We start from the raw sequence: 27,500 nt of genomic DNA on the forward strand, positions 1-27,500 counted from the left end.
CGATGCGGACATGTGCAATTTTTTTATTGGTATCCAAGTAAACCAAATATTTATTCCCTGGACCCCCATGAAACGCCACCATTCACACATTCCCAACGTCTCGTGGATATGCAGTCTTAATTGTCCAGATAGCTCCACAAGGATGTACTGCAGATCAACTACTTTCTGTCCAGATCATGTTTTTCGCATGAGGCATAGACATTCCAACCAGCATCTAATGAACGTAAAATATATTGTTGATGTAGTTTCAAATTAACGATAAGTCTTTAGGGCAGAGCATACATGACCACAGCATTGTAAGGATATGCTACTGCATGTGGAGTTTTATCACGTACAAAAGCTGCGCGTGGGCTTTGAGGGACAAAGGATCCGGATTATTTTCGTCGATCTGAGGTCCTTTAAAGGGGCCCTGCGACACAATTCAGTAAAATTGGGGTATGTGTGAGGTGATAAAGGACGCCGCTTCACGAATATCCCCCAGCAAGAATTTTTGGAATACGTTTCGTAGAAGCGGAGTTACCTGCAGCCAAAAAAATTGAATTTTCAGCGTCTTGGTGTCTTACCGTCTCCTCTCGTCATTTTTGCAAGCCCAAAGGTGCGACGGTCGTCCGCAGGCCCCACCCACACCGACGCACGCGGAAATTCATCGCGGGTGCGGTATCTGACGCGGCTGACCGGCCGCGGCTACGGTAGCTGCGTGACGTCTGAAAGAATTCCACATGCATAGATGCGCGAAACAAAGAAGGGCGCAGGTTTGAAGAAGTCTCTGAAAAGAGCTCGCTAATTTTCGAGCGCGGTTGTGGGTTATCTGCTGCGTTAGATATGTATTATTTGGCTCAGATGTTCATGACAAAACAATACAGTGATTTATCGAGCTTTCATACTACGCTCAAAATGTGTTGCGGGGCCTCTTTAAGTTGTGCACTGACATTGCACATCACACGGGCGCTTTTGCATTTCATCTTCATCGAAATGACACGGCAGGCATTCGATTCTGTGACCTTCGGCTCAACAACCGATTGCCAAGGACACCAAGCCACCGCAACGAGCCATTATAAGGGTACATATTTTACGGAAAATTTTCGATAGTACAGCACCAAACAATGCGTATACACAACTCTACACTCCCTGATCAAAGAGAAAGCCTTTCAAGAGCACTGGTGAAGAACTATCAGCAAAGCTGTACAAATCAATTTTGTGGGTATTATTCTAAGGCGTACAAAATTGACCAGGTTCAGGTGCAGCGTTCTCCTATTTGACGACAGTGACACTGAAACACTTCTCATGAACTCTAGAACAGCAGCTGTTTTTCCACGTGCGTAGCTCTCACATTAAAACATCTTCAAAATGCCCATGTTATACGTCCATGCAAAACATATTTTGGACTGATAATGGACCAAAAGTGCGCATTTTCTCGTCCCGTGTATTTTGTGATTGTCAGCTCAAGAAAGATATGCTTAAGTTTATTTCCCAGTTAAAAACGTCTTCAAAATATGTTTTGTGGGAAACAATGTCTTATAGCCAGCCTGACAGGCAAGTTGGCAGGTGTGAAAAACAAATCTCATCTAAGTTGCAGCGTACAATACATATTTCATGCGAGAAAAGTTATTCGTTACCGTTCATTACCGCCCATCACGTTCAAACTTCAAGCGACAGTTGTAGTAAATGTTGAATTAGCGTCATTTTATATCTTGGACATTTGATGTTTCGAGGTACGGCCAACCATTATTTGTACTTTGGTCAGATGGGCTCAGCAAAATGCAGTGTTTGTCTCTTGCGCTCATGGCTCGGTGGCTTGCACAAGGACATATAAAAGTGTGAAAATCTACAAAATGGTGCTTGCTCTTAAGTGATGCCAGAAAATATCAGGTGGGGCAGGTAATTTTACATTGCGTGCAGCCGTAATGACAGGCTATAAATACGTTCCGGCGAATATTAAAAATCTTTTTTCAAAGCGCCTGACCCCGACAGATCATTGGGTAGAGCTTCAACTGCAGAGAAGTTTATACCGCAGAACCATTTTCTGGCCACAATGGCCATAAACAGATCAGAGAGGAGGAGAAGAAGCAGTGTACAAAGGTGTCTCTGTTTAATGAGAACAAGTGTGCACTGAAAAATATTCGGTGCAGTTGAGTTTCCCCCTTCTGGTGGCGATGAAAGGAAACCCCTTGTTGATGATGAAAACGGGGTCTCTTGATGACCCGGTAGTTCTAACTCGCATACATTCACGTTACTCGAGGAAAGAAGGTTAACTATTTATTTACAACATAAATAAAACAAGAAAAAACAAAGCAAGGAGAAAACTATTTACATGTCCGAACCGTTGATCAGACGAATTCAGCCCCCGTTCAACCCAGAGCGCTTGTTTTTAAACCCTCTGTCTCCGCCCTTAGCGGGGACAGCCACCAATAAGATTACAAGCGACTCGACTCACCAATCAGTGGTTAGGGAAAGGAAAATAAGGTTTCCGCCAACTAATCACAGATTGGGGAAAGAGTGCTGATTAAACATTTGGGAAAGGAGAGGTTGCAATCAAATACACAAACAGCACAAACACGACCACCCTCTCCCACGGCACCCACGGCATTCACGGTACCCACGGCACAGCGGTTACCACTTTCCTAACATATGTTTTCTCATTCGCACACGCGGCAAACATATGCCGACGAGACGATCCCTAAAGTCGTTTACAGAACAAGAGAAGAAGACAGTCGTTACGGGAATAGTGGGTTTCCGGTCATTCGGCTAAGACTCAGCCGTATCTCGTGCATTCCCGAAGCCTCAGCAAACCCTTGACAACGCACACATGTCGACACCTGTACATGGTTAGGCATGGTTAGGACGGGCTAGGCCCGTGACGGCACGGAGTAAACAAGGACGTCCGCCGCACGAAGGGGACGCAGGGACGGGACGGGCCCCCTTGTTGGCGACTTCCGACCCCAGTGGAGCGGCCTTCTCTTCGAACACAAGACCGACCAGTTCGCGGAAAGGTCAGCGAACTCCACAGGTGCCTTAAAAATAATCAAGTCATTCGCCGACAGTGATGCGATTCGTGTGTCACTGTAATCGCTGGGGAAGCAAGGTCGCACGAATTAGAATGAATCGCGGGCATTGTCTTGAACGCTTGCAACACTATGAAGCAATGAACAAAACCAGGTTCAGCGCACTCGTATCCGCGCGCCCTGGGCAAGACTGGGGATCGAAGCACTGCACGGAGCTGTTGCATAATGCAGACAGAAAAGCAGCGCGCAGTGATTTCACGCACGTCATCATCCAACCACGTCACAGGTAGGGTGCGCATACTGTCAAAAACCCCGTGCTCAACGCCGAGGAAAAAAATATAGGGGAACATTTAAGCTCCGCCTTAAAATATGACGCTACGGCGTCAATGGTTATTTGCTTCTTACTTTCTTAATTAGTCCCTCTTTATAATTGCACACACTCATTGGCATAGTTCATTCAGTAGGCATACTTGACCACGTGATGCACCACAAGACACACAAGGTCTCCCTTTAGCCAAGTCGAACAAACGTGCCTCAGGAATATGGTGTGAATGTGTATGGCGAGCTCGCGGGATGCGGTCTGGTCAAGTGGGGCCAGAAGCCTGTCAGGGCTGTTGTAGTTCCATGCAATAAATACAAAAAATCTGACTCAGTAGCATGTCTGACTCGCAACCCAAGGGTCAAGGGTTCGATCCCAACTTGTCATTCTAAGTTTCTTCTCAGTGTAATTAATTTGCTTTACATCTTACATGTCATGATGATGTTTAAGTCATGATACGACCTCGTAATCACAATTTAACTGGAGTTTATGTCATTTTCATCCCACAGCTGAATATGTGACGCCACGAACTTTTCGAACAATCCGGATTTTTCTCGACATCCCAACGCCAACTACGGCGGTTTCTACACTAAACGGGAGCTTAACGCTGTCGCGTAAAATGTGGTCGTCAGTCACAAAAAGCCTTTGTAAAGGCCATATAACAGCTTGAGCCGGCACACATGCACACCCGAAAAATGCACAACTGAGAACTGTGTCTCACGTTTCAATAGTGCCTCATCTGGATGACTTGAAATCAAATAGAAAAAAAATGTCCATAGCACTCGCCAACGCCTTGACTAAAGAGCGACGGTCATGCACTCTTGTGATCATATATGCAAAAGTCCTCAGATAGCACGTCGATGCAATGCAAAAAAAAAGTGGTCTGCTGTGTACCTATTGCAAGCTCGATCGCTTCCTGCCCCATGAAGTTTCAAGGCGCGTACGTGCACGGGACACTTCGAGCAATAATTCAAGAGGTGAACTCCCGTTTCCTCACATGAGATGAGCGCCCATAGATGTAGAAAGTTACAGTGAATTTGATACGCGAAATTTATTTGAATTCTTCGCGTAGTTTTTTCTAACCCCCACAAGCTTGTTAAATACACCTGGTCCTCCTCCGTCGGCGCACGCTGCACGAAACGCTTGAAGCTTTTGTATTCAGTCGGCAAAGAGGTACCACGCTTCAGCTGTTACAAAGTACCGGGACGCACACATATCTCGGCTCAGACGAATCATTGTTCCAGGTTCCAGATGTTATTTAACTACACAGTGATTTTCATTGGGCAAGAAACACTTGAGATTTGTGTTCACTCTATTTCCTTTTCTACACAGCCTCCACCTTTGCAGCATGTAGACGTGCTAAATGGCATGTCCCCAGGCTCGTTCAGGCATTTTACGCGTTGTGAATGAGGTAACCTCAGCTGCCTGCACAAGGGATGGTGACAGTGCCACCACGTCACGTTAGCGCCATTCTTGCCTAGGCAAGCCCAAAGCCGTGGGTGTACCCAAACACCACGGAGCAAGCACCCGTACCTCGCCCCACTCCCTCCTCATGGGAACTTGCTTTATACAGCTCTGGCCTACAAAATCAACAACGGGTCATCGTGTGGGCCTGCGGGATAGCAGAAGATGTCGGAGTCCTGGACTGAGGATTCCACCCACGAGGACAGGTGCCCAGTCACCCTTCCTTTTAATTAGATCAAAAGTTTTTCACCACCACCACCGATGAAGAGATGCAAGTGATGAAAAGAGCCGCTGCCTACCTGCAGACGTCGACGCGGATGACCTGCTTAGCCGAAGGGTCCCTCTCCTGCAGATTAACCACGTACTTCCACTGGGAGCGGTCGCTGAGCGCCGCCTTGGGAGACACGAACATGGTTCGCACGGGGCAGGCCGGGTCCACCACGGGTGCCCGCTTCACCAGGTCTCTACGCAGAGCGCCAGGTAGCCTTCTCACAGCACGCCGGGCAGAACAATAAAGACGCTCAGGCAAATCGGTGCCGAGTTCGTCTTAGTCACCAACCCACGTTCAGAGCAAATGCTGACAAAGATGCTCGCTAGTCTGGCAAGTGTCGTCCTTTTTGAAATGGAAGCACATTTAGAATCAGGCCTAGAGCTACCGTGTTGTACCCACGGGTAGGTTGGTTGGGGCGATAAATTATCCGTTGTAAAAAAAAGGCAGAGAGCATCAGCGGAGATAACAGACAAGGTTAAGCTATGGTGCGCAAGTTAGAGGTGCAGCGGGCCAGATAGTCGAGAGAACGCTTGCATGAGCACTGGCCAGGCATTAGCAACAGTGAAGGGCGTGAATAAAGAATTCAACTATAAGGTGCACTCGTAGAAACTGTGTAACGTCGACAGCAGCGTTGTGTAATTGAACGGCTTCTTATGAAAGACCCCCTTCCAGAGGTTGCCCGCAAGGCATGGCATGGTATGTGGTTGGTCAGGGCGTGTTGTGCTTACAGTGTGTTCGTGCTGGCCGCCACACCAGGCTCAGAAGCACGCGTAGCAGTGAGTTCCTAAGGTCGAGAACGTTGGACACAGCAAAGTAGGGGAAAGTGCATCGCAATGATGCCGTATGCAGATGACGAAGAGGCTGGTTTTTTTATATATTTTTGCAGAACATGTGAAGTTCTCTGCGAGCAGGCACGGGAAGTGTTCAATGAATAAACGGCTAGCGCTTCGAGTTCATCCAGATGGAGCCGACCTAAGTCCACTGCGGTAACACGGCAGCAGCGAAGACTATCCCTCTGTTGAGCTTATATGTCACTGATCTGGTATAACAACTTTTCCCTCTCCTCAATATCTTTCTTCAAATTCACTGACAGAGGGACTTTTGAGAGGGAGCTTGGGGGGCCCCAGTCGCGAGTGCGGTCCAGCTGCGGTAGTCACCTTTTGTGGTAGACGAACGTGGGCGGTAGCACGATGGTGGTATCCGCCCAGTCGTCCGCGTCGTGCTGCGCCTGGTGGTGGTGGTGGTGGGGCGGTTCCTGATGCGGCTGCTGCCTCCTCTGCTGGTGCGGCGGCCTGCGGTGCTGCTGCTGCTGGCCCCCCTGGTGGTGCGGGCCCCCGTGGTGATGCGGGCCCCCCTGATGGTCGTAGTCGTAGTGCACGGCCGTCTGGTACACCACGTAGCTGTCGGTGCGTGGCTGGTCGGGCAGCAGCGCCCGGTTGGGCTGCGCGTCGCCAAGCCGCTCGTCCGAAAACAGCGAAGACAGGTTGAAGTGCTTGCTTTTGCTGCCCAGCAGCACATGGTAGATGTAGTCCCTGCACAAGCATTACAGCAAGCTGAAATGAGTGACGAAGCTCTCGTGACGACACGCGAAGTGAGCGGTGGTGCGAGGCCTATGCGCGTGATGAACGATGAAGAGGCCCGTACAGGCAGCTCCAATATCAAAGGGAACAGTCTGTTTGCACAAAAGACCGTATTGTGTTATTGCCCCTGCACTGAAGTTTTCGGAAATATCTCATAGGCGTTATCCGTCCAGGGAAAAAAAAATTAGAACAAAGAAGTAAAATCTGTTTCTCACTCATACTGTGCTTATACTTAAGAGGTAATCATTGGTCGGATGCGGATAAAGTGTTCTGTTTCACTCTGGAGCTACCTGTACGTATACCCAATACACAATGGAAATACATGCGACATGCTACGCGTCACCGCATGCTGTTGCGAGCTTTTTAAAGCGAAATCTTTGCTGGCCTAGCCAAGCCAAGGTCACCAGAGCCGCAATTTGTCCTTCAAGTGGAGGAGCGGTGGAGGTGTGGCAGCCATGTGACATACCATGTCACTCCTTGCCCGGCCGGGAGTTCTGGCTCTGGGCGACCTGGCGTCGCATCGAACACAACCAGCGTTCCGTTGAAGGAATAAAAGTGCGCCTGCGTTCTATATATGCAGAAACCATTTTCTTGCACTGCGCATGCGATGCCGCGTCTGTTAGACTAAACAATAAGGAACAAAAAAAAAAACGATGCTAAACAATGCAAAATATGAGTTCGTCTTTATGAGCCTAATCTGGCTTAAACCACAGCACAACCAAGCATAACAAAACCTTTCGCTTGCATAACCACGCTTAGCTGAGCTGAACTACAACCATTTTTTTAAATACTGGCATGTCTAGAGAAATCCATATTCGAAACAGTTAGCTAAATCAAGCGTCGAAACTGAGCGTCGAATCAATCATAGGAGAAAGCTTTCTTTCACATGAAGTGGTGATTCCTCATATGAGGGACCCTTAAAGCAGTCTGAGTTGCGCTACACGACGGGAAACAATATTAATTTGGCTTCACGCATCTGCGGTGTACCACGTTTTTTAAAGCTTTGGATCATGTTACTTGAGACTCCCTGTATATAATGAAGACAGTTCAGTAGGCGCAAGAAAATAATCAAGCTTTGTTATTTTCTTCGGGTGTTACGCGGGGTGGTTCGGAAGCCGAGTTTCGCACACCGAGAGCAAACTCTACACCAGAGTGACACCGACTGTGCACAGAGCCACAAGTAAACGCATCATCCCCTTTGTATTCCAAGTCTTTTCCGCTCCAAACAAGCTCTTCCCGTGCGAGAGAGAGCCTAGAGGCTTGAAAAAAAAAGCACCAAGCACATTAGCTCGTAAACGCCTCCTGCAAATAGTCAAAACTCATTACACGAAGCGATTTTGTCCTAAATACTTGGACATTACGAGCGTCCGGAAGCAGGAAATGAACTTATTAAGCCTTATTTTCAAGACGGAGAGAGATAAAACTTGGCGCCAGTGGGCGGAAATAGTGGCTGCTTACAGCAGTCATCCGAGACTCAGAGGGCGAGTTGGGCCTAGAAGAGGTGTGCATATCTACGTGATTAGAGCTAATTATGAACTTAAAAGAGGCTCTAAAACAGCGAGAATGAGTGAATGGGCTCCCCACGTTAATCCACGAGTTTCGGCAATGCTGTGACGTCCATGTGCACCATAAGAGCCGAGTCGTCATTATCCTTTGCTAAAAGCGGAGGCAATTATTCCGCGTGCAATTTGCGTGTCCATGCACCCGCGCGAAGCGCGGCGACCTTTGGCGCGCGGTAGTGTTTATGAGCCTACTTTTCAATGCCATCTCTTGTGTAGTCCTTTCCTGAGTAGCCCACCCGGGGAACAGCTCAGAGAGTCTGTTTTCACTCTATGTGGCCTTCTTTGGCTACGAATTATTATGATGAAACCAAACATGACGGCAGTTTAAAGAGCTCGGTACGGCAGAAATGTAGCCACGTGGCAGCGACTTGCGCTGAAATAAGGACAATAACCGCTTAGCACTTGCAGCTGTGTGTCAGGGAGCGGTGGGGATAACGGAACGAAATTCTAACCGTATATCTTCCTCGCGACATGTGTAGTCGACCCCGAACCAAACGCCTTTTATTAACGCCCCACCATCGTGATTAGAAAAAAAAAGAGAGAGAGATATTTTGCTCGTTCCGCTTTGCACTTGTTACAGCACAAAGCTGCCGCTTGGTGCACTCCAGTATCATACAAAGCAAAATCACAAGCTACACCTGTTTCATGACAACGGCATCGTCGCTGGGACCAATGTAACTGAAAATGCTCCCAGAGCAGCTCCGCAACAAGTAAGCGACTCTTAGAAGCTCGACAGCGCCTCATGTATATTATAGAAGCAGGAGCACTCGCTAGGCTTTCTATATATGTACCCACCCGACGACTTTCAAGCCTGTGAGCAGCGAACGTGTCAGCTACGACGCTCCAGAAGTAGCTCCACAGACGTCAGAGGCTCTTGACGATGTGCCTCACTGCGGTAAATCCGCCTTATGAGCAGGGAGCACCAGCTTCGAATTCCGCGATACCAATGGCAACCCACCGGTTTTTCCAGCGGGGTCTGATTGTATGCTTTTCCGCGGGGGAGAAGAACAATGGTGCCACCCGGTGTTTGAAACCTAACAGTTGTATAAAGCGCATATTGGTGTGCTTCGTTATAAACCTTCGGCCAATGAGCTGATGCTGTGGCTTTGTTTCTGTTCGCCGAGATTATTGGACGCTCAGCCGTGAGCTCACTGTATGCGCTTTCCGCCCAGTGCGAAGAGCCACAGCCGAGGGATACCCCAGGAGGAGCTCGCGTAGCCACGGTGAGGTAAGGGCCGTCCTTCAGCCTCGGCAGCGCCCTCCTCGCTCCTGTGCGCGCCGCCGGCATTAGCCAGTCCGGCCACGACGGACGCTGTGTGGAGCGGCACGCAGCGAGCGTAATTGAGCCATCAGGATTCACCGGCCCGGCAATTCCTGCTGCCGCACGCCTTCCTTCGTCCCGCAGCTGTCGCAACAAAATAACCCTCGACATCTTGTGCGTTGCAAACACTCTTCCTCCGAGTCGGGACCTTCCACTTACTTTCTTGGCCGCCCAGAGAGAGGGTGATAAAATGCGGGCATGCAATGCGTACGCGTACGGTTCGTCCCTGCAGAAGCTGCAGCTCCCGTTGTCTGGCGCGCCTTGAGATGCCAAGCGCAACGCCATCGTTAATCGTGACCGTGAGTGCGCGCAGCAAGAAGCGCGTCGCCGCCGTACGGTATACGCGAGTGCATGTATGCACACCACACGCCGTCACGAGTGGCAGCAGTCAGCTGCAATGGTTGCACAACCTCCGGCGCGCGACCTTAACGCAAGGCATCTCGCGCCCACTGCCGTGCGCTCGGGGAAAGCAATGCATCTGGAGAATTCCGGCGCAAAGAGCCGCTACCGCCGAGGCGGTTCGACCACCTGAGTGAGTTCCGTGCAAGCCGTGATGCTCATGAAAATAAGAGCCACGTAGTCTATTTGTTCTAGGAGACATGAACATCACACTCTGCCGGTGTCACGTGAACGTGCAGTACTACAAGTGGCCCGTCGTGCTGTACCTGCAACAGCCACTCCAACAGGAACCTTTTTGGCATTTGCGTGCTTTTTGTGGACAAGTGTACACTCGTTTGGCCACAAAATGTTGTCCAACACCATATTGGTCGGCGAGAGAAAGGAAAAATGTATCAAACGCAAAGTCAAGCTCTCTTGCATAGTCATTTTGTATCACTCATGTATCCGCAGGCCATGGACATCCTGTAGGATACGTGCCAGTAAGAGGTACGTATAGAAAAGTGGGTAAGAGAGACCTCGCCCGTATACCACTGAAGTATCACGAGCGAGGAGGTAGCGAATTGTAAAAAAAAAAAAACTCTTAGGCGTTCCTCGGTCGATCGTTTGAACGCGGTAGCAACCAACATTCGTTATATCTGAGGTTGACACACTGAAATTCGTTATATCCGAGGTTGTAAACTTAGGTCTTTTATATCCGAGGTAACACGCAAAAGTAATTAATACCTGGGGTGGCATACTTAGGTTCGGTATATCCGAGGTTAACACACTAAAGTTCGTTATATCCGAGGTGGCATGCCTAAGGTTCATTATATCCGATATTAACTCACGAAACGTTGTTATATTCGAGGTGGCAGTATGCCACCTCAGTGTGACACCTCGAGGTGGCATACTGCTACCTGTCACAGTGGGCAGGTGGCAGCCTGTCCACCGGGTTATGGGCAATCTGCTTTCCACTGGCTACTACTGACAGACGGCGGTGGCCAATTCCTCTTGCAGAGGCACTTCTAATGCTAACGCATTAATAAAAGAATGCAGAGTAGTGCCGAAAGGGGTCTGACGGGAAAAAAATTAGGTTGAAAGGGGCTACGATGAGGATGAGTTGAAGAGCACATGGAAGAATAGGATCTACCACCACCAGGAGCCCCAGAAAAGGGAACGAGCCGGGCCTCAGGTGGTTTTACTGAAATCTTTTTCTTTTCCTCTTCTCTTGGTCTTCTTCTTTTCTTCTTGTTTAGTTCTTCATTTTTAAGATGAAGCGGTCTTCTTGTCGAGGTATATAATTTCCTTCTTAGAGGTAGGTCTTGCCGGCTTGCTTTGTTGTGGGGCGAGCCAGTTCTCCTGCCTGGAACACTAGCGAGCTAAGGCAATACAATGCCGGCGGTTCCGCCTACTGTTTTTCTTTTCTCCCTTCCCAACATTCCCTGTCCGCAACCGACAGGATCATGCGTCGGCCATCGCACTCACATCAGAAGCCGCGGCGCTCGACTTCGTGTGAGGGTGCAAATGTAAACTACGCACGTGGGATAGTCGTCGACCTGGGCGCAGACGGTGCGGCCAGTCTCCGGGCAGTAGGGCGGTGAAGGCACGAATCCTCGCCGGGGCCTAGACTGCGGGAAGCTCACGTCGGCGATGTAGTAGCTCGAGCTGGACACAGCGCGCCACACGGGTCCGGCTGCGCCTGCCGCCAGCGCGGGCAGCGCGCCCAGCACCAGGCCGCCCCAGCAGCAGCAGCTCAGCAGCGGCACCAGCCAGACGGCGAGACGCACGGGGCTGCCCGCCTGCACGCGCCGAAATGTTGCGCGCCAAGGTGAGCACAACATGGACATTCGTCACGTTGGGGAAACCTAAAAAGAATGAAAAATAATAAGCCCCCTGCCTGCACCACTAACGTACAACAGGCTTAATCCAATCTGAAGAGAAATGAAAAGGCCCGAAGGCAATAATATAATTTTACCACCCGTGGGTGGGGAAAATGAAAAAAAAAACTGGCAGTGGCTTAGCTCGGCTACGCCAGGATATACGTAGCGAGAGGTACGTTTCCCTGGCTGAGCTTGTCTTTCGGAAACTCGAATGGTGTGATCAGTCACACGACGGGCCTTCGCATCGTCTTCTGTTTGTTCCCTGTTCCCGTTGTCTGACGCCTTCCATAGGCTCCATCTGGGCGGCTACGCGCCGTCTATTACGCTCGGCAGTCTGGCATCTCCGTCTGGCAAGCATTTCCTCTCTCTGTTCGGGCGTCTCCGCTGCTCTCTTCGCCTTCTGGCGCTCATTCTCTCTTTGTTGAGTAGACAAGTGCCAGGCGACAACCTCAGGATCGGAATATTTAATTTTCTCCTTTCCATACCGCCGTTTAGCAGCGGCTGGACTCTCCTTCTCTGCATGCATGTTAAACGTTGTGATACAGACGCCCATTACATCTCCGCCTTTTATACGCAATGCTGCGCATGCGAAGCGCGGTTCGGGTGATAGTGCGGCGTGCGGCGAGGCGGCGACGGAGAACGACGGAGCAGCTGTGGGGTCTCCCTGGTTATCATGGTATCAGAGCATGCGCACAACTGCTCATCCGCGTGACGTCACGCTCGGCTCTGACGGTGCAGCGGGCGCGTGGCCGCGGCGGCGGCGAAGCGCACGCCCCACCCCCCGGTTGCCATGGTAACGGCGCATGCGCACAACTCTCCTCTCCCATGCACCGCGAAATGCTCGAATGGTAGCCCAGTGTATACCTCTCGCTACAAAAAATTGAGGAGAACGGAATAGCAGAATGCGCCCTTGGTACGTGAACCATATCCCGGCCGGAGTTCAGCAGGCCGTCGGGGGTGATCAGAAAGAGCGCTGACAAATTTTCAATCACTCCAGAGGTACAGCTGCCATAATGTCGCGTTATGAAGGTATATATGAGGCATGCACTAAGACGAACAGGGAACGGCACTGGGGACGAGAGTTATTATGTCTTGCAGTAAGGGATAGAAACAGACAGGCAATAAACTTTATTAGTTGATCGGGAGGGGCGGAGCCCCTCATAACCTAAGAGGTCAACTACACCGGATGGCTAAAGACCTTATGCGCCTCGGCGACCCAGTCAGCCCGTTGGACGAGCCGAGCCTGAAGGTCCGGTTCCGAGTTGCACAGCGCGGTCTGCCACTGCTGCTCGGCAATGATTAAAGGGAAGGGGTGATCCAGGGCAGGCCCAAATGGCATGGGATAGGGAAGTGTGCCAACCGCAGAATCTGGAAACGTCGGGTTCATGAGCGGTTTATTTTGTTGTTCTCCAGCGTATTCAGCTGGGGTTTTCTCTGGAACGAGCCTGTGAAGGTGAAGGCAGTGAGACGGGTCGGAGCACCAATGATCGACTTTCTACGCTGAACAGCTTGTGACCTTGGTTGTTTTGGAGCGTGGAGAGCAACTGAACGTTATACCACACAGTTACCCTGGCAGAAGCACTGGAGACAAAAGAAGAGAGGCGATTATAAATGCCCTCAGCGAATCTTTTTGTCCAATAACGACGTCTTGTCAGAGTCTAACTATAATGCATGCACGTATTGTTACAATGCAACCAACAGTCCGAATTGACCACAGTAAATAAGTTTTCCACCCTTAGGCTGCTGAAGGCATATTGTCCGCGTCCTTAGTTTTTACTTCCTTTTTGCACCCATTTACCCACTAAGGGTGCAGTTGCAAGGTTGTATGAGAGAGTATGAGTGAGTTCAGGCTTCTAAACCGCTGTCCAGCTGTTTTAAGGAAAACTACACGCTTGAAATGCCAATTTTCTTCAAAAATGACGATTTGAATTTTGGTTAGCTTTGATAAGCACGAACATTCTTCAGCCATTTGCTCAAAAATTATGATTCTATCCAGTGCCATTCAAAAGTTACAGGCTAAATTGTTACTTGCATCGTGCTAAATAAAACAGAAAAAAAACAAAGAAAAAAAGTTACACGTGCAAAAAAAAGGAATGACACACTCAAGAAGAACCTTAATTGCTATAGGCTTGGAGCATTGCAGCACTCTAGGACTTTGTTTTGTTGTGTATATAGAACTAGTAAGCTTCATTATTATTTTTGTCAAGATACAAATTTGTTCTTTTTCGTGTTACGCCAACATGGATAGCGTTACGTTCAGCGAAAATTTTCTCTTGAAACTTCGCACGCTCGTTTATTAGATATAAAGGCTTGCAATGAACTTGAAATAAACAAACGACATTTCATTTCATGGCCTGTTATCTGAATATCCGTGCTTTCAAACACCAATTCCAATAGAGTCTGTTTTATTTTTTGCAATAATTGCCTGAGAACTCACCACAAACTCTCTGTTCTAGTTCACTGCACAGCTGATAGGTAGACCTGCATAAATTCCAAAGCACGATGGTGTGCACTATATTCTTTGCGAGTTATCACTGTTGGCGTGAGTGGAAAATTTAGCACTTTTCTAAGGGAGACGTTATGGTTAAAAAATTACGAATTATTTTTTCCGAAGCTTTACACCCACTGATGACAGTAACAATTCAAAACAGAAAAGGACACGTCATTGCATAAATAAACGTTTTTCTATCAAGAGCAGTGTCATATATTAAGCGTGCACCTAATGTATTGTGTGATCTGATTTAAACTTTTTGCTAAAAGATACTTGCAGCTTGATGTGTACAGGTGTGGTTACATTTTGCACTGTCACAGTTTGATAGTTAATAAATCATCTTAACTGCCAAGCGCAACTGGATGTAATGGAGGTTCGCATAAGAGAGCGAGTGTGTCGTGAGTAAATACAGGGCGCGTTGCAGTCGTTTTGAATGCCTGCTTGTTGAATTCTATCACCTCCGAAGTTTTGTGCGTCTTATTCAAAACGCCTGAACTTTACTTGTGTTCATATGGCCTTGCAGGGCAGATGATTGTACAGCATCGCTGCGCGAAGGGGCTTTGCTGGAAGTTGGTCGGTTTGGAAGCACAGCTTCACTGTTTTTGGAACAAAATGCACACGCACATCACGAACCTCCTTCAGTCATAAAAAAAAATTATGAGGGACGAGTTAGCGCCGTTACGACAAATGCGAATTAGATGCGACAGCGCTTCGGTTTTCACCTAGGTTTCGCTTTTCAAGTTCAGGCAAGCTTCAGACAAAGATCGGCGAAATCGGCGAGTGGGGCCTTCGTGCTAGCGCACTAAAACTGGAGCTCTACCTTGAGGGTATGACACGAGGGCGTTAATGGGTTAGAGGCCGTGTATGTAGAGTTGGTCGTTTAATACTTTAGATTCATAGATCTCTGGCAGTCCTCACAACGCCCCCGGCAGAGTGTTGTAGCGGTTAAGAGATGCGCCACTGCCCTGCGATGGCAGGTGCTGCCACCGGTGGGGCTTGTGTGTGCAACTGTTGTGTGGGCGCTTCGTGCAACTGTTGCAACTGAACTGTAGGTTGATTGAGCACTCGAAATGGGTGCGCAGTTAACATTGGACCCATTTACAGACTCGGGAAGATTACGCATCGGAGGCGCGAATTCATAGATAAGGGAAAGCATCCATAGGAAGGCCAGTCATTACATTCTTCCAGGGTTATCCTAAAAAAACGAACTCTCCTAAAAAACGCTCGAGACTTAAAAGGAACAGGAAAAATTTGAGGGGACACTTAAGCTCAGCCTTATAGGTATGACGCAATAGCGTAATGGGCTAATTCCGATATATATATATGCAGAAGGTCATTCTCTACTTCACATTCATGGATCCCTAGGAGTCCTCATAACCATCCTGGCGCAGTGGTGCAGCGGTTAAGCGATGCGCCACAGCCCTGCGATGGCAGATGCTCCCAGCTGTGGACCTTGTGTGACCCAGGTTGCTCTTCCCGAGCGACCAATCATTGATTTAAGTGCCACCTGCCGCGGTGGGCAGTTTGCTCACTATCCGGTGGGGAGGTTGTGGCCCACCTGCCTCCTAGGTTGCTCTATGAGGACCACCTCCCGGACCCATGCCCGTGATTTTTCGCTCACAGCGCCGACAAGGCGGCAGCGTATGTTCTGGTGAACGGTGCCTTTAACGCTATCGCGTTAGTATCCTTGCAAAATTGTCGTGCAGACGCGCTGCGCAAGCGCCGTCTGCTGTGGAGTTGTGCGCAAGAAGAAAAAAAAATACTGGCAAATCGGTCAGTGTTATTCATGATAAGATCCGTGTTGACTACGACGTGTACTCTTGGTATTACGTTTAGAACAAGCGAACACTAGCTCCGAAAAAAAAAGAAGAGAGCGTAGAAATGTGATTAAAACACATGGAATAACAATCGGAGTCACGCCAGTTCCGGCTGCTTTCACCAAATGCCCTGAAGTAATTGTCAACAAAATACAGAAGCTTCAATATATTTTACAAGTATGTGGTCCTCACGTATGTGTTTTACCAGAAAACTGTTTGGATGGCGGGGCACAGGATGATGACATCGCTTCTCCAAATATCATTTGTTTAGAAAAGATAGCTTGGCCGTAACCATATGTGCAATGGTGCGCCGCAGCGGGTGAACCCTCAATCTCCGCGGGCACAGACTATGCAAGAGACGCTTGTTAAGCGCCTTCCTGCAGCGTGCCGGCACTGACAAAATCGTCTTGACCGAGGTCGTCTGAGGAGCCGAGATTGCGGAGCGCGTACACGTCTGGCGGCGCCTCAGGGCGCAACAGTCGAGGGGCACCGCACTCCGGGGAAGGTTCCCCAAGTGGTCGTCTTACGCGGCGGTCTGGTCACGAGGGAGTACAGGGGCCGTATTCTATAAGCTGTCTATTTTCCATTGTCCATTTCGCGGTTGGCGACAGGACTTCACCACTGGCTTCATATCGCAGTCAGTAGCATCCAATGGTGAGGTCCGGTCGCCAAACACTCAACGGTGGGGTCGCTTCCTACGGACGCTTGAAAGCTGCGGGTATACCTGAGTGGCCAAAGACAGAGGACCAAATGGACGCGAAATGGACAATGACAAAACGGACAGCTTATGGAAAGCGGCCCCGGCACTCTTCTTACGCCCAGAAATTTCGATGTGCCGCAGCTCCGCGTGGTGTGACGAGGATGATACCGAGGCACCGCTGATTGGCTCAAAATTCGGACGCAAAGATGCGAGCAGTTCGAGGCGCACGCCCGTCGTCAGTGGCAGCTGACTGCAGCGAGCTGAGAGTGACTTGTCCGGAAGGGCTAGACGCACCGGCGAGGGGAAACCGCTTACGCATCTCGAACCGCTTCGGTGGTGTATCTCAATCACCAGCGCTGCAGCGCCCGCAAGACCGGAGTTCAGTAGAGTGGAGAGCTGGGCGAGTCGGTACATGATTGAAGAAGGAAACCAGCGCAAAAGACGAAGACACAGGAACAGCGTCGTCCTGTGTTCCTTGTTCCTGTGTCTTCGTCTTTTGCGCTGGTTTCCTTCTTCAATCATGGACCGGAGTTCAATATATCGCCGAAACGCTGGGAACTGACCTTTAGTACATTCGGGGGTGGAGTACAGGGAAATGTATGCGGGCATAGCAAGTTGCGGCCAAATGACAGTGGTTGATGAGCCGATCCCTCTTAGGAAGCATAAGGATATCGCGGAAGGGCCTGAAGAAGGCAGTTTACGCCAGCCACGGGTGTTGGCGGGCCTGAAACAAACTGGGGAATCATTCAGGTAAAATGAGAGAGCACCGCTTGTTCGCGCGGGATAGCCCACTTTACATTCGTCCAGTTTCACTGACAGCCTTGCTTTGGGTGCGCACGGCACAGGGTATGTCCTCACTCCTGTGCTCTTCTTCCCATGACATGCGCTATTTCCTTGTGGTCCGAGGAATACCCCGATAAATATCCGGCGATACGCCATCCCTGGCTCCATAGGCAGCTAGTCAAATTACAGCGGTGACTCTTATTTATTTATCTGTAGTTTGTTTCAGCCAAGGAAGCGGCAGCCCTAGAGGGCCAGGCATGCAATAGCGAGGAGGTTGGCCTTTCTTTCTTCCTGTCAAGACTGTCATGGAATAGCACACGCTCACTCAAATATTTGGTGTCAGATATATTTCGGATGCTTTGCCACGTGCTACCCCTAGCTAACTGCAGAAAGATTCTTGTCAGTCTTTTTGCTTCTCTTCTTATTTTCAGCCCTCGAGGGGCCCAAGACGAGCTTCTACGCTGGTGACAATAAGTTTAACATGGTGGATCACCAACTCGCCCAGTTTTGTGCATTATCGCTGCTTTCAAATGATGCTCGATTTTTGATGTCTGCACACTGGCTCCACGTCCATTCAGTCAGCCACGCCGTGCTCATGAGCAGCATCTGCCGATTCAGAGATTCTGTGATGCCTGCAACGACTAGGCCACGAACGGATTTTCGTTCCTTCCAGGAGGTAGCGTCGCGGTTGAACGACGCAACCGCACAATAAAAAGCATGTCCCCTGATCTCCGATAAGCGAGCGGATGCCCCTCGAGCGAAAGCATCGCGTCGCGTGCAAAGTCGGATTAGCCTCCCCGCGTTGCTTTCTCACAAAGGTGTCGCGACCGAGGTTTCCGGGGCACGTAAGAAAGGTCAATCTCCGTTCAGGGTGAAAGGATCCGTCATTCAAGCTCACTGCTCTCCGATCAGGCACGCCGGCGGCGCAGCCTGCAGAGACGGAACTACGCGTGCCATTGGGTCATCACTGCGGTTCGTGAGCGGATGCACAGGCGGCACACCCGGAAGAGAGATAGCGCGAGTGAGACAAGCAGGGCCAACGCGCATGCGCGGTGAGAAAAGGGCCGACTGGCAATGACCCGCAAGAGGGGGACGACCCAGTGCGACCCGCCAATCGGGCAGACGGCGAGAGTCCGCAGCCGCGCGAAAGCGCGCACCCTTTCCCCTTCCTCGGCGGTCGGAGAAAGCGGTGGAGATCAAGAGATGCCGACGAAGCGAAATGGGCCCCACGGTAGCCATGTTCGCTTCTGTTTCTTTTTTGTTCTCGCTCGCTAGCTGCTTTCCTTCCCCTTCGACAGGGATGAAACGGTGCACATGCGTTGTGAGCGGGGGAGAAAGGAATAGCAGCCGAGCACAGCGCTTGAGCAATATCCTCTCTCGCAGTATTCTCATGACGTGACGCTGATATCCTTCGTGCGCCGAGCGCATTGAAATGGAGCCCGCCGTTTGCAAGGGCTCAAAAAACTCTTGAGGTGGCGCCTTAAGCAGAGTAAAGCAGTAGTTTAATCGTGGCCCGAATGATTTTTTTTCCTTCTTCCAGGAAGGTTTTTCTTACGAAGCAGTTACCGGTGAGGACCAACCTGACAGCGATATACTGTTAATCTCCTTTCACATATTCGGCGCTTTCCTTCAATCAGTATGTACTGGAGAAAATTCCAGCTATTTATATACAGTAAAATGGCATTTTTCTGGGCCAGTTGGTATGAATCCATGATTTGGGCCAGCATGAACTTTGGGTCACAAACGAAGAGAGACACGTGGAACACGGAACACACTGCTGAAAGTAGAAGGTGGGGCTTTAAGAAGAGAGAAGAAAAGAGGGGCGCCCAGCGAACAAGAAAGATACTGCAAAATGGCATTTTTCTGGGCCAGTTGGTATGAATCCATGATTTGGGCCAGCATGAACTTTGGGTCACAAACGAAGAGAGACACGTGGAACACGGAACACACTGCTGAAAGTAGAAGGTGGGGCTTTAAGAAGAGAGAAGAAAAGAGGGGCGCCCAGCGAACAAGAAAGATACTGCAAAATGGCATTTTTCTGGGCCAGTTGGTATGAATCCATGATTTGGGCCAGCATGAACTTTGGGTCACAAACGAAGAGAGACACGTGGAACACGGAACACACTGCTGAAAGTAGAAGGTGGGGCTTTAAGAAGAGAGAAGAAAAGAGGGGCGCCCAGCGAACAAGAAAGATACTGCAAAATGGCATTTTTCTGGGCCAGTTGGTATGAATCCATGATTTGGGCCAGCATGAACTTTGGGTCACAAACGAAGAGAGACACGTGGAACACGGAACACACTGCTGAAAGTAGAAGGTGGGGCTTTAAGAAGAGAGAAGAAAAGAGGGGCGCCCAGCGAACAAGAAAGATACTGCAAAATGGCATTTTTCTGGGCCAGTTGGTATGAATCCATGATTTGGGCCAGCATGAACTTTGGGTCACAAACGAAGAGAGACACGTGGAACACGGAACACACTGCTGAAAGTAGAAGGTGGGGCTTTAAGAAGAGAGAAGAAAAGAGGGGCGCCCAGCGAACAAGAAAGATACTGCAAAATGGCATTTTTCTGGGCCAGTTGGTATGAATCCATGATTTGGGCCAGCATGAACTTTGGGTCACAAACGAAGAGAGACACGTGGAACACGGAACACACTGCTGAAAGTAGAAGGTGGGGCTTTAAGAAGAGAGAAGAAAAGAGGGGCGCCCAGCGAACAAGAAAGATACTGCAAAATGGCATTTTTCTGGGCCAGTTGGTATGAATCCATGATTTGGGCCAGCATGAACTTTGGGTCACAAACGAAGAGAGACACGTGGAACACGGAACACACTGCTGAAAGTAGAAGGTGGGGCTTTAAGAAGAGAGAAGAAAAGAGGGGCGCCCAGCGAACAAGAAAGATACTGCAAAATGGCATTTTTCTGGGCCAGTTGGTATGAATCCATGATTTGGGCCAGCATGAACTTTGGGTCACAAACGAAGAGAGACACGTGGAACACGGAACACACTGCTGAAAGTAGAAGGTGGGGCTTTAAGAAGAGAGAAGAAAAGAGGGGCGCCCAGCGAACAAGAAAGATACTGCAAAATGGCATTTTTCTGGGCCAGTTGGTATGAATCCATGATTTGGGCCAGCATGAACTTTGGGTCACAAACGAAGAGAGACACGTGGAACACGGAACACACTGCCGAAAGTAGAAGGTGGGGCTTTAAGAAGAGAGAAGAAAAGAGGGGCGCCCAGCGAACAAGAAAGATACTGCAAAATGGCATTTTTCTGGGCCAGTTGGTATGAATCCATGATTTGGGCCAGCATGAACTTTGGGTCACAAACGAAGAGAGACACGTGGAACACGGAACACACTGCTGAAAGTAGAAGGTGGGGCTTTAAGAAGAGAGAAGAAAAGAGGGGCGCCCAGCGAACAAGAAAGATACTGCAAAATGGCATTTTTCTGGGCCAGTTGGTATGAATCCATGATTTGGGCCAGCATGAACTTTGGGTCACAAACGAAGAGAGACACGTGGAACACGGAACACACTGCTGAAAGTAGAAGGTGGGGCTTTAAGAAGAGAGAAGAAAAGAGGGGCGCCCAGCGAACAAGAAAGATACTGCAAAATGGCATTTTTCTGGGCCAGTTGGTATGAATCCATGATTTGGGCCAGCATGAACTTTGGGTCACAAACGAAGAGAGACACGTGGAACACGGAACACACTGCTGAAAGTAGAAGGTGGGGCTTTAAGAAGAGAGAAGAAAAGAGGGGCGCCCAGCGAACAAGAAAGATACTGCAAAATGGCATTTTTCTGGGCCAGTTGGTATGAATCCATGATTTGGGCCAGCATGAACTTTGGGTCACAAACGAAGAGAGACACGTGGAACACGGAACACACTGCTGAAAGTAGAAGGTGGGGCTTTAAGAAGAGAGAAGAAAAGAGGGGCGCCCAGCGAACAAGAAAGATACTGCAAAATGGCATTTTTCTGGGCCAGTTGGTATGAATCCATGATTTGGGCCAGCATGAACTTTGGGTCACAAACGAAGAGAGACACGTGGAACACGGAACACACTGCTGAAAGTAGAAGGTGGGGCTTTAAGAAGAGAGAAGAAAAGAGGGGCGCCCAGCGAACAAGAAAGATACTGCAAAATGGCATTTTTCTGGGCCAGTTGGTATGAATCCATGATTTGGGCCAGCATGAACTTTGGGACACAGACGAAGAGAGACACGTGGAACACGGAACACACTGCTGAAAGTAGAAGGTGGGGCTTTAAGAAGAGAGAAGAAAAGAGGGGCGCCCAGCGAACAAGAAAGATACTGCAAAATGGCATTTTTCTGGGTCAGTTGGTATGAATCCATGATTTGGGCCAGCATGAACTTTGGGACACAAACGAAGAGAGACACGTGGAACACGGAACACACTGCTGAAAGTAGAAGGTGGGGCTTTAAGAAGAGAGAAGAAAAGAGGGGCGCCCAGCGAACAAGAAAGATACTGCAAAATGGCATTTTTCTGGGCCAGTTGGTATGAATCCATGATTTGGGCCAGCATGAACTTTGGGACACAGACGAAGAGAGACACGTGGAACACGGAACACACTGCTGAAAGTAGAAGGTGGGGCTTTAGGAAGAGAGAAGAAAAGAGGGGCGCCCAGCGAACAAGAAAGATACTGCAAAATGGCATTTTTCTGGGCCAGTTGGTATGAATCCATGATTTGGGCCAGCATGAACTTTGGGACACAAACGAAGAGAGACACGTGGAACACGGAACACACTGCTGAAAGTAGAAGGTGGGGCTTTAAGAAGAGAGAAGAAAAGAGGGGCGCCCAGCGAACAAGAAAGATACTGCAAAATGGCATTTTTCTGGGCCAGTTGGTATGAATCCATGATTTGGGCCAGCATGAACTTTGGGACACAGACGAAGAGAGACACGTGGAACACGGAACACACTGCTGAAAGTAGAAGGTGGGGCTTTAGGAAAGCCCCACCTTCTACTTTCAGCAGTGTGTTCCGTGTTCCACGTGTCTCTGTTCGTTTGTGTCCCAAAGTTCATGCTGGCCCAAATCATGGTTATATACAGTGCAGCACACAAAACTGCACCCAGTGAAAACTGGAAGTTAGAGAAGTGCATGTGATGCGCATATGTGAAAAAAAAAATGTAAAAATAGAGAGCTCCACAAATTACAAAAGAAAAAGTGCCGCCCCAGTTTCCCCCTTTCTGGCCTGTCCAGCGGAATGTGAGTCGAAAAAGCGAACAAAAAATAGCGCCTTGTACAGGGCGTCTCAGGGAATTAGAGCCTAGGGCTCAAATATATCCTACGTGTAGTGGGAACGACAGTGAGGAAGCACGATTACAGCTAAATCGTTTCGTTCTTTCTCGCGATGTTGAGGTAAACTCAGAGCTATAACGGCAAAAGCGAAGGAGAACAAGATGAATGCTGCGGCTAGCTGCATCCATCGTCTTGAAGCCGGCTATCGAAGCATTGTGGAGTCTATGAACAAGGTAGCGAACACTTACACAAACAAAACGGAAGCAAAGAACCGACCCAGAATAGTGCACAAAGCAAATTCACTGTCCTAAAATTAAGAGTTCTAAATGAGATGGTTTGGTTTGATTTTGTGGGTTTTAACGTACCTAAGAGACTCAGGAACGCCATAGTGGAGGGCTCCGGACAATGTCGACCACCTGGGGTTCTTTGCTCTCACATCTCGCAGTAAACGGGCGTATAGCATTTCGCCTCCATTGAAATGCGACCCGCGCCTTAATTGCGGGTCAGCTCGGCCGCATCATCACCATCGAGCCACCGCGGCGGCCTTCTAAATGATGTCGACTATGAAGGCGCCAGTTATGGCGGAAGCAGGACTTCGAAAATTCAAGATAAAGTGGCCTCCCTCCAAAAACTGTTCCATAAGGTGCAATGTTCTCTCTTACGGCGTCCCTTGCATTTAAAAGTCACCGACCTGGGAATTTTCGGAGCACACTTTCAGAGAAGCAGATCAGTTTGTTTCATGACAACCTGATCTGCATGATCTTTTTTTTTTCTCCCATGCGAACAAACCAAGGCACATGAAGGTTTGGTAGACAACTTCAGATACCGCGAATCCCGAAGGTGTTGGAGCGTCTCGCAAGCTGTGCTGCTTATCCGAGGCAGACTTGGCGCTTCGGCTGCCTGCTGCGGGCTTTGATGAATACCCAAGTAATTACCTCCGCATTTATTTATTTATTTTTCACTGCCCCGAAGGAGCTACGAATGAGCCAGAAAACTATAGTATACTCGAGCCGAACGCCGAGGCACATATCGCTGGCGCCGTTGTCCACGGGAAGCGCCTCGCGTATGCCTAATTCGCGATGGCTTTCTCTATAGCCCGTTTTCGCGGATCGCTGAGCAGCGACAGCCCTCGATAGTCAGGAGGCTTATTTGAAGGCTGCAGCTGAAAGTTCGGGAAAATCGCCTGTGTGCATTTCGCTGACTGTGCTGTTGCGTATTGACTGCAAACGTTTTGTTTACCTTGTTGCAATGACCTTAACGAGTGGGGTAGCAACACAACCGAATTAAAATGCGGGCCATGCTCGCCCTTCTTAGCGGGCATGTGGGGCATGTTGCGAAGTGCAGAGTAGCCTTCAGCAGTGCGTCTGCCCGTGCGCACGTTGAAGCGACTGGTGACCTCGCACTCGATAATGGCACGCTTGTGCGCAAGCTTTTTTCTACGCCAGCGGACCGACATCCGCGCCACCCGGAAGGAGCAGTTGAAACGAACGCTGATGCACGCAGTGTGGGTATACCCACTGCTAACCAGGAGCAAATCTCTAATCAGCAGTTCAGGAGGCGAAAGTCACCGACGTGAACGCGCTGGACCAATGCGCAATCCCTCCTCCTCGGTACCGATACTGTCATCGGTTAATTCCAGATAAAGACGTATTAATTCCGCTCATTGTTGCGCGGAGGGGTGTGGACAATTAACAAAGTATAAATCCGCCTCCCTCTTCCAACTGCCCCGCCCACGAACAAACAAACAAAAAAACATTACAGCAGCTTCACTATAGGGTACATGTGTACGATACGCGACTGAAGCGTCACCAATGCCAGCTGTAGGTAAGATCGACATCGTTACTACTTTTAAAACAGAACGAAACGAGAAGGACACTGCTGGTTTTAGGGTGTGGGTTATGTTCTTTTTCCTTTTCAGGGTTGTTTACATGTACCTTTTCAGAATGTACAGCAATTTGTGAAGCTTTAAACCAGCGAGCATGATCTGGTAATAGTGAAAAGTAGTTAGCCCGGGAGAAACAGCTCGTTTAGTTTATAATGTTTGTCTTGCTGTCTGCGCATCTACACTTGTTAGAGCCACTCTCCAGGCGCTTTGGCGGACTGCGCAAATGTGTTGCAGATAAGTTTGCATTCGAAGGATCCGGTGACCGAATCTTTGCATCTGCGATCACAAAATGCACCCAACAAGAGACACGGTCGGGACTCTCTCAAAACGCAACCGTTGAGCCATTTCCGGCGGCATATTTAGCAATACTTGACTTGGGGCCTCAGTAGGCGCGATCACATTTCTTTCTGCCAGCAAGCCAAGAATGATGCTTATGCAGTCGCTTCAAGTCGGCAGGTTGCACACCTCTACAGTGGCTCCGCTCTTCGTCGAGGCACACATCTTGCAATCTCGCATTCTTCGTGCGGGGCTGCTGAGCAAGCTTCCGTTCATTTCGACTGAATGGGCGAAGGTATTCACACTACGCGAGCATGCCCGGCGGAGGAAACCAAAAAGCGGACAGACACGACCGCGACCCATCTCCGCAGCCACGTCTTTATGTCGGTATGCAGGGCAACGTTACGTCACATTGCCGCAACTAAAGCGACGCCCGGGACCCGCCTCGGTGGCGCGGGTGAGAGCCTCCATCGGACGCAGAGCCACGAATGCCTTGGTTCCTTTTCTGCCGCTGCACCGTTGGTCACGCAGTGCTGAGAGACTCGAGACATCCGAACGAAGGAAGAAGAGATGAGTTCTTCAGTCGCCAGGACGAGGGGCAGGCTGATTGTCAGATAATATACGCGGTGGGGGTGAATTGAAAACTATATTTGGAAATTTATTGAAATTCAGACAAAATGCCATGGTCTAGGTGAAGAGGGATAAAGGTGACACATGAGGTTACCTGACCAGGCCCTAAACACCCTGCATTCATAGAGCACAGTGTGGACATGAGAGGCATTTCAACGAAATTCTGCAAGAATATCGTAAGATATCACATGCAGCAGAAAAAAAAAGCAAAAAATATTACAACAAAATTCTACAGGAATAGCGTAAGATTCCACATACAAAAATTAAAAAAAAAAGATTTGAAAACACACCCTTACTACAAGTAAAAGTAATTGAAAACAAGAGAATAACCACAGATGTGTTCCCTTGACAAAACAAAGAAAGATAAGCAGAATGGAGGGGATCGCCTGGAACGCAGCAGTAAATATACTGGCACAGCAGTTGCTACAAACATAGTCGGGTTTATAGGCAAGTCGAGAAAAAGTTCTTTGCCTGCTTTCGGAAAGCATGCAGAGAACAGTTTTCCATGATGCCCAACATAAATCGATGCGGTTGCTGAGACCAGCCACGTACCGACAAAGCTTACCAAATAGACGACTCGGCCACGTGTACTATTGTCCTGGGATAATTGGATGTCGCTTGGAGAGGCATTTTTCCCGCAGTAAATTGATGACGAATATTGCTTGGTTTTCTAGCTCCTGCCCAATTTGTTTATGTAATCATTGGAAGGAATATTTACCTCTTGGTTTCATCATTGTATTCCTGTTGTTGTTGATACCTAACAAAGATAATCAGGAACAAATAATGGCAATATTATTTTAACAGTCATCATTACCTTCCATTTCTCCTAGTCCTATACTACTGCTTCTTGCCAGCATATTCTTCTCTGCAAAGCATGTAATGACACTTAACCCTAATCGACTGTCGGAGCCTGAAGAGTGATAAAAAAGGCGGAAACGTTTTGTTCAAATATTCAAGGATTCAGAATGTGTTGCTGTCGCTGGCGCTAGTGGTACGCGCGTCAAAAATGGCGGGAAGCCTGTCCGCGTGCCGGCGTTGGTTGTATAAGAACACGCCGCGGAGGAGTAACAGTGCGACTCTTGACGCAAATAGAACGAAAAAAAAGGAAAAGAAAAGTGAACGTGATACCCCTCAGTGGCAGTGGAAAAGTTTAGCCACGCGCCAGATCCGTTGGTCCGGTGCAGTCACGCCGACCTCGTACTATCCCGTTCAAAAGTTTATAGGACGCGAGTGTGCGGGAAAAAAATAATTTCAGCGCATTCACGTAATCCAGTCGCCTGATATGTGTTCAAGGTATGAAGGCACAAGCACGCTCTATCGGCTGGCAATACTACCACGCGACAGGGTCGCCATGTAGAGGTGCAACTAATTTTTTTCTTCCGAAAACATATTCGACCCATAATATTTTGATCGCGATAATGCGTGCCATGGCTCCACTACGCAGTAATCGAGGTGGGTGAGCACAGAGCACGTGCTCTACGTTTTCTCTCGATCTGCGCTCTCACAGAAAGCTTTTCCATCGCACTGCCGCGGCAATATGTCGCGAGAGCTTTCATTCTGATGGTGACATCTCAAAATACAGAGGAATAAAAAGATGGCATTAGCAAGCTTTCCTCAAGAGGTAATATGACACGCGTTCCAAAAATATCAGAGAAAATGAGTAATTCATGCTGCTTTATTCGTTCTGACAGATAACAAACTAAAGTAAGCTGCCCACCCTGAACGCGGCATCGTTCACGCTGTTTTGCACCCCCCCCCCCCCCCCCCCCCCCAAGAAGAGTACGAGAGACAAGAGAAAATTTCGAACACCAGGAAGGAGGGATTTGAGCCTGCAGCGTCCCAGATATTCGCTGACTTGGTACAGTTGCAAGGCATAACGCGATGAACAACGCTATC

The 27,500-nt window shown here is 49.1% G+C and overlaps 1 protein-coding gene across 1 annotated transcript in view; it reads right to left on the reverse strand.

Moving 5' to 3' along the window:
* The window catches only part of LOC144115017 (uncharacterized), a 71,419-nt gene that overhangs the window by 1,476 nt on the left and 42,443 nt on the right, over positions 1 to 27,500 (reverse strand). The window contains exons 2-4 of the mRNA XM_077649133.1: positions 11,437 to 11,696; positions 6,214 to 6,588; positions 5,085 to 5,249 (exon numbers count right to left, since the gene is read on the reverse strand). Of these exons, the coding sequence (XP_077505259.1) occupies positions 5,085 to 5,249; positions 6,214 to 6,588; positions 11,437 to 11,696 (800 nt within the window). The remainder of the gene's footprint in view (positions 1 to 5,084; positions 5,250 to 6,213; positions 6,589 to 11,436; positions 11,697 to 27,500) is intronic.

The sequence above is a fragment of the Amblyomma americanum genome, chromosome 1 (genome assembly GCF_052857255.1).
Source record: "Amblyomma americanum isolate KBUSLIRL-KWMA chromosome 1, ASM5285725v1, whole genome shotgun sequence".
Lineage (NCBI taxonomy): Eukaryota > Metazoa > Arthropoda > Arachnida > Ixodida > Ixodidae > Amblyomma > Amblyomma americanum.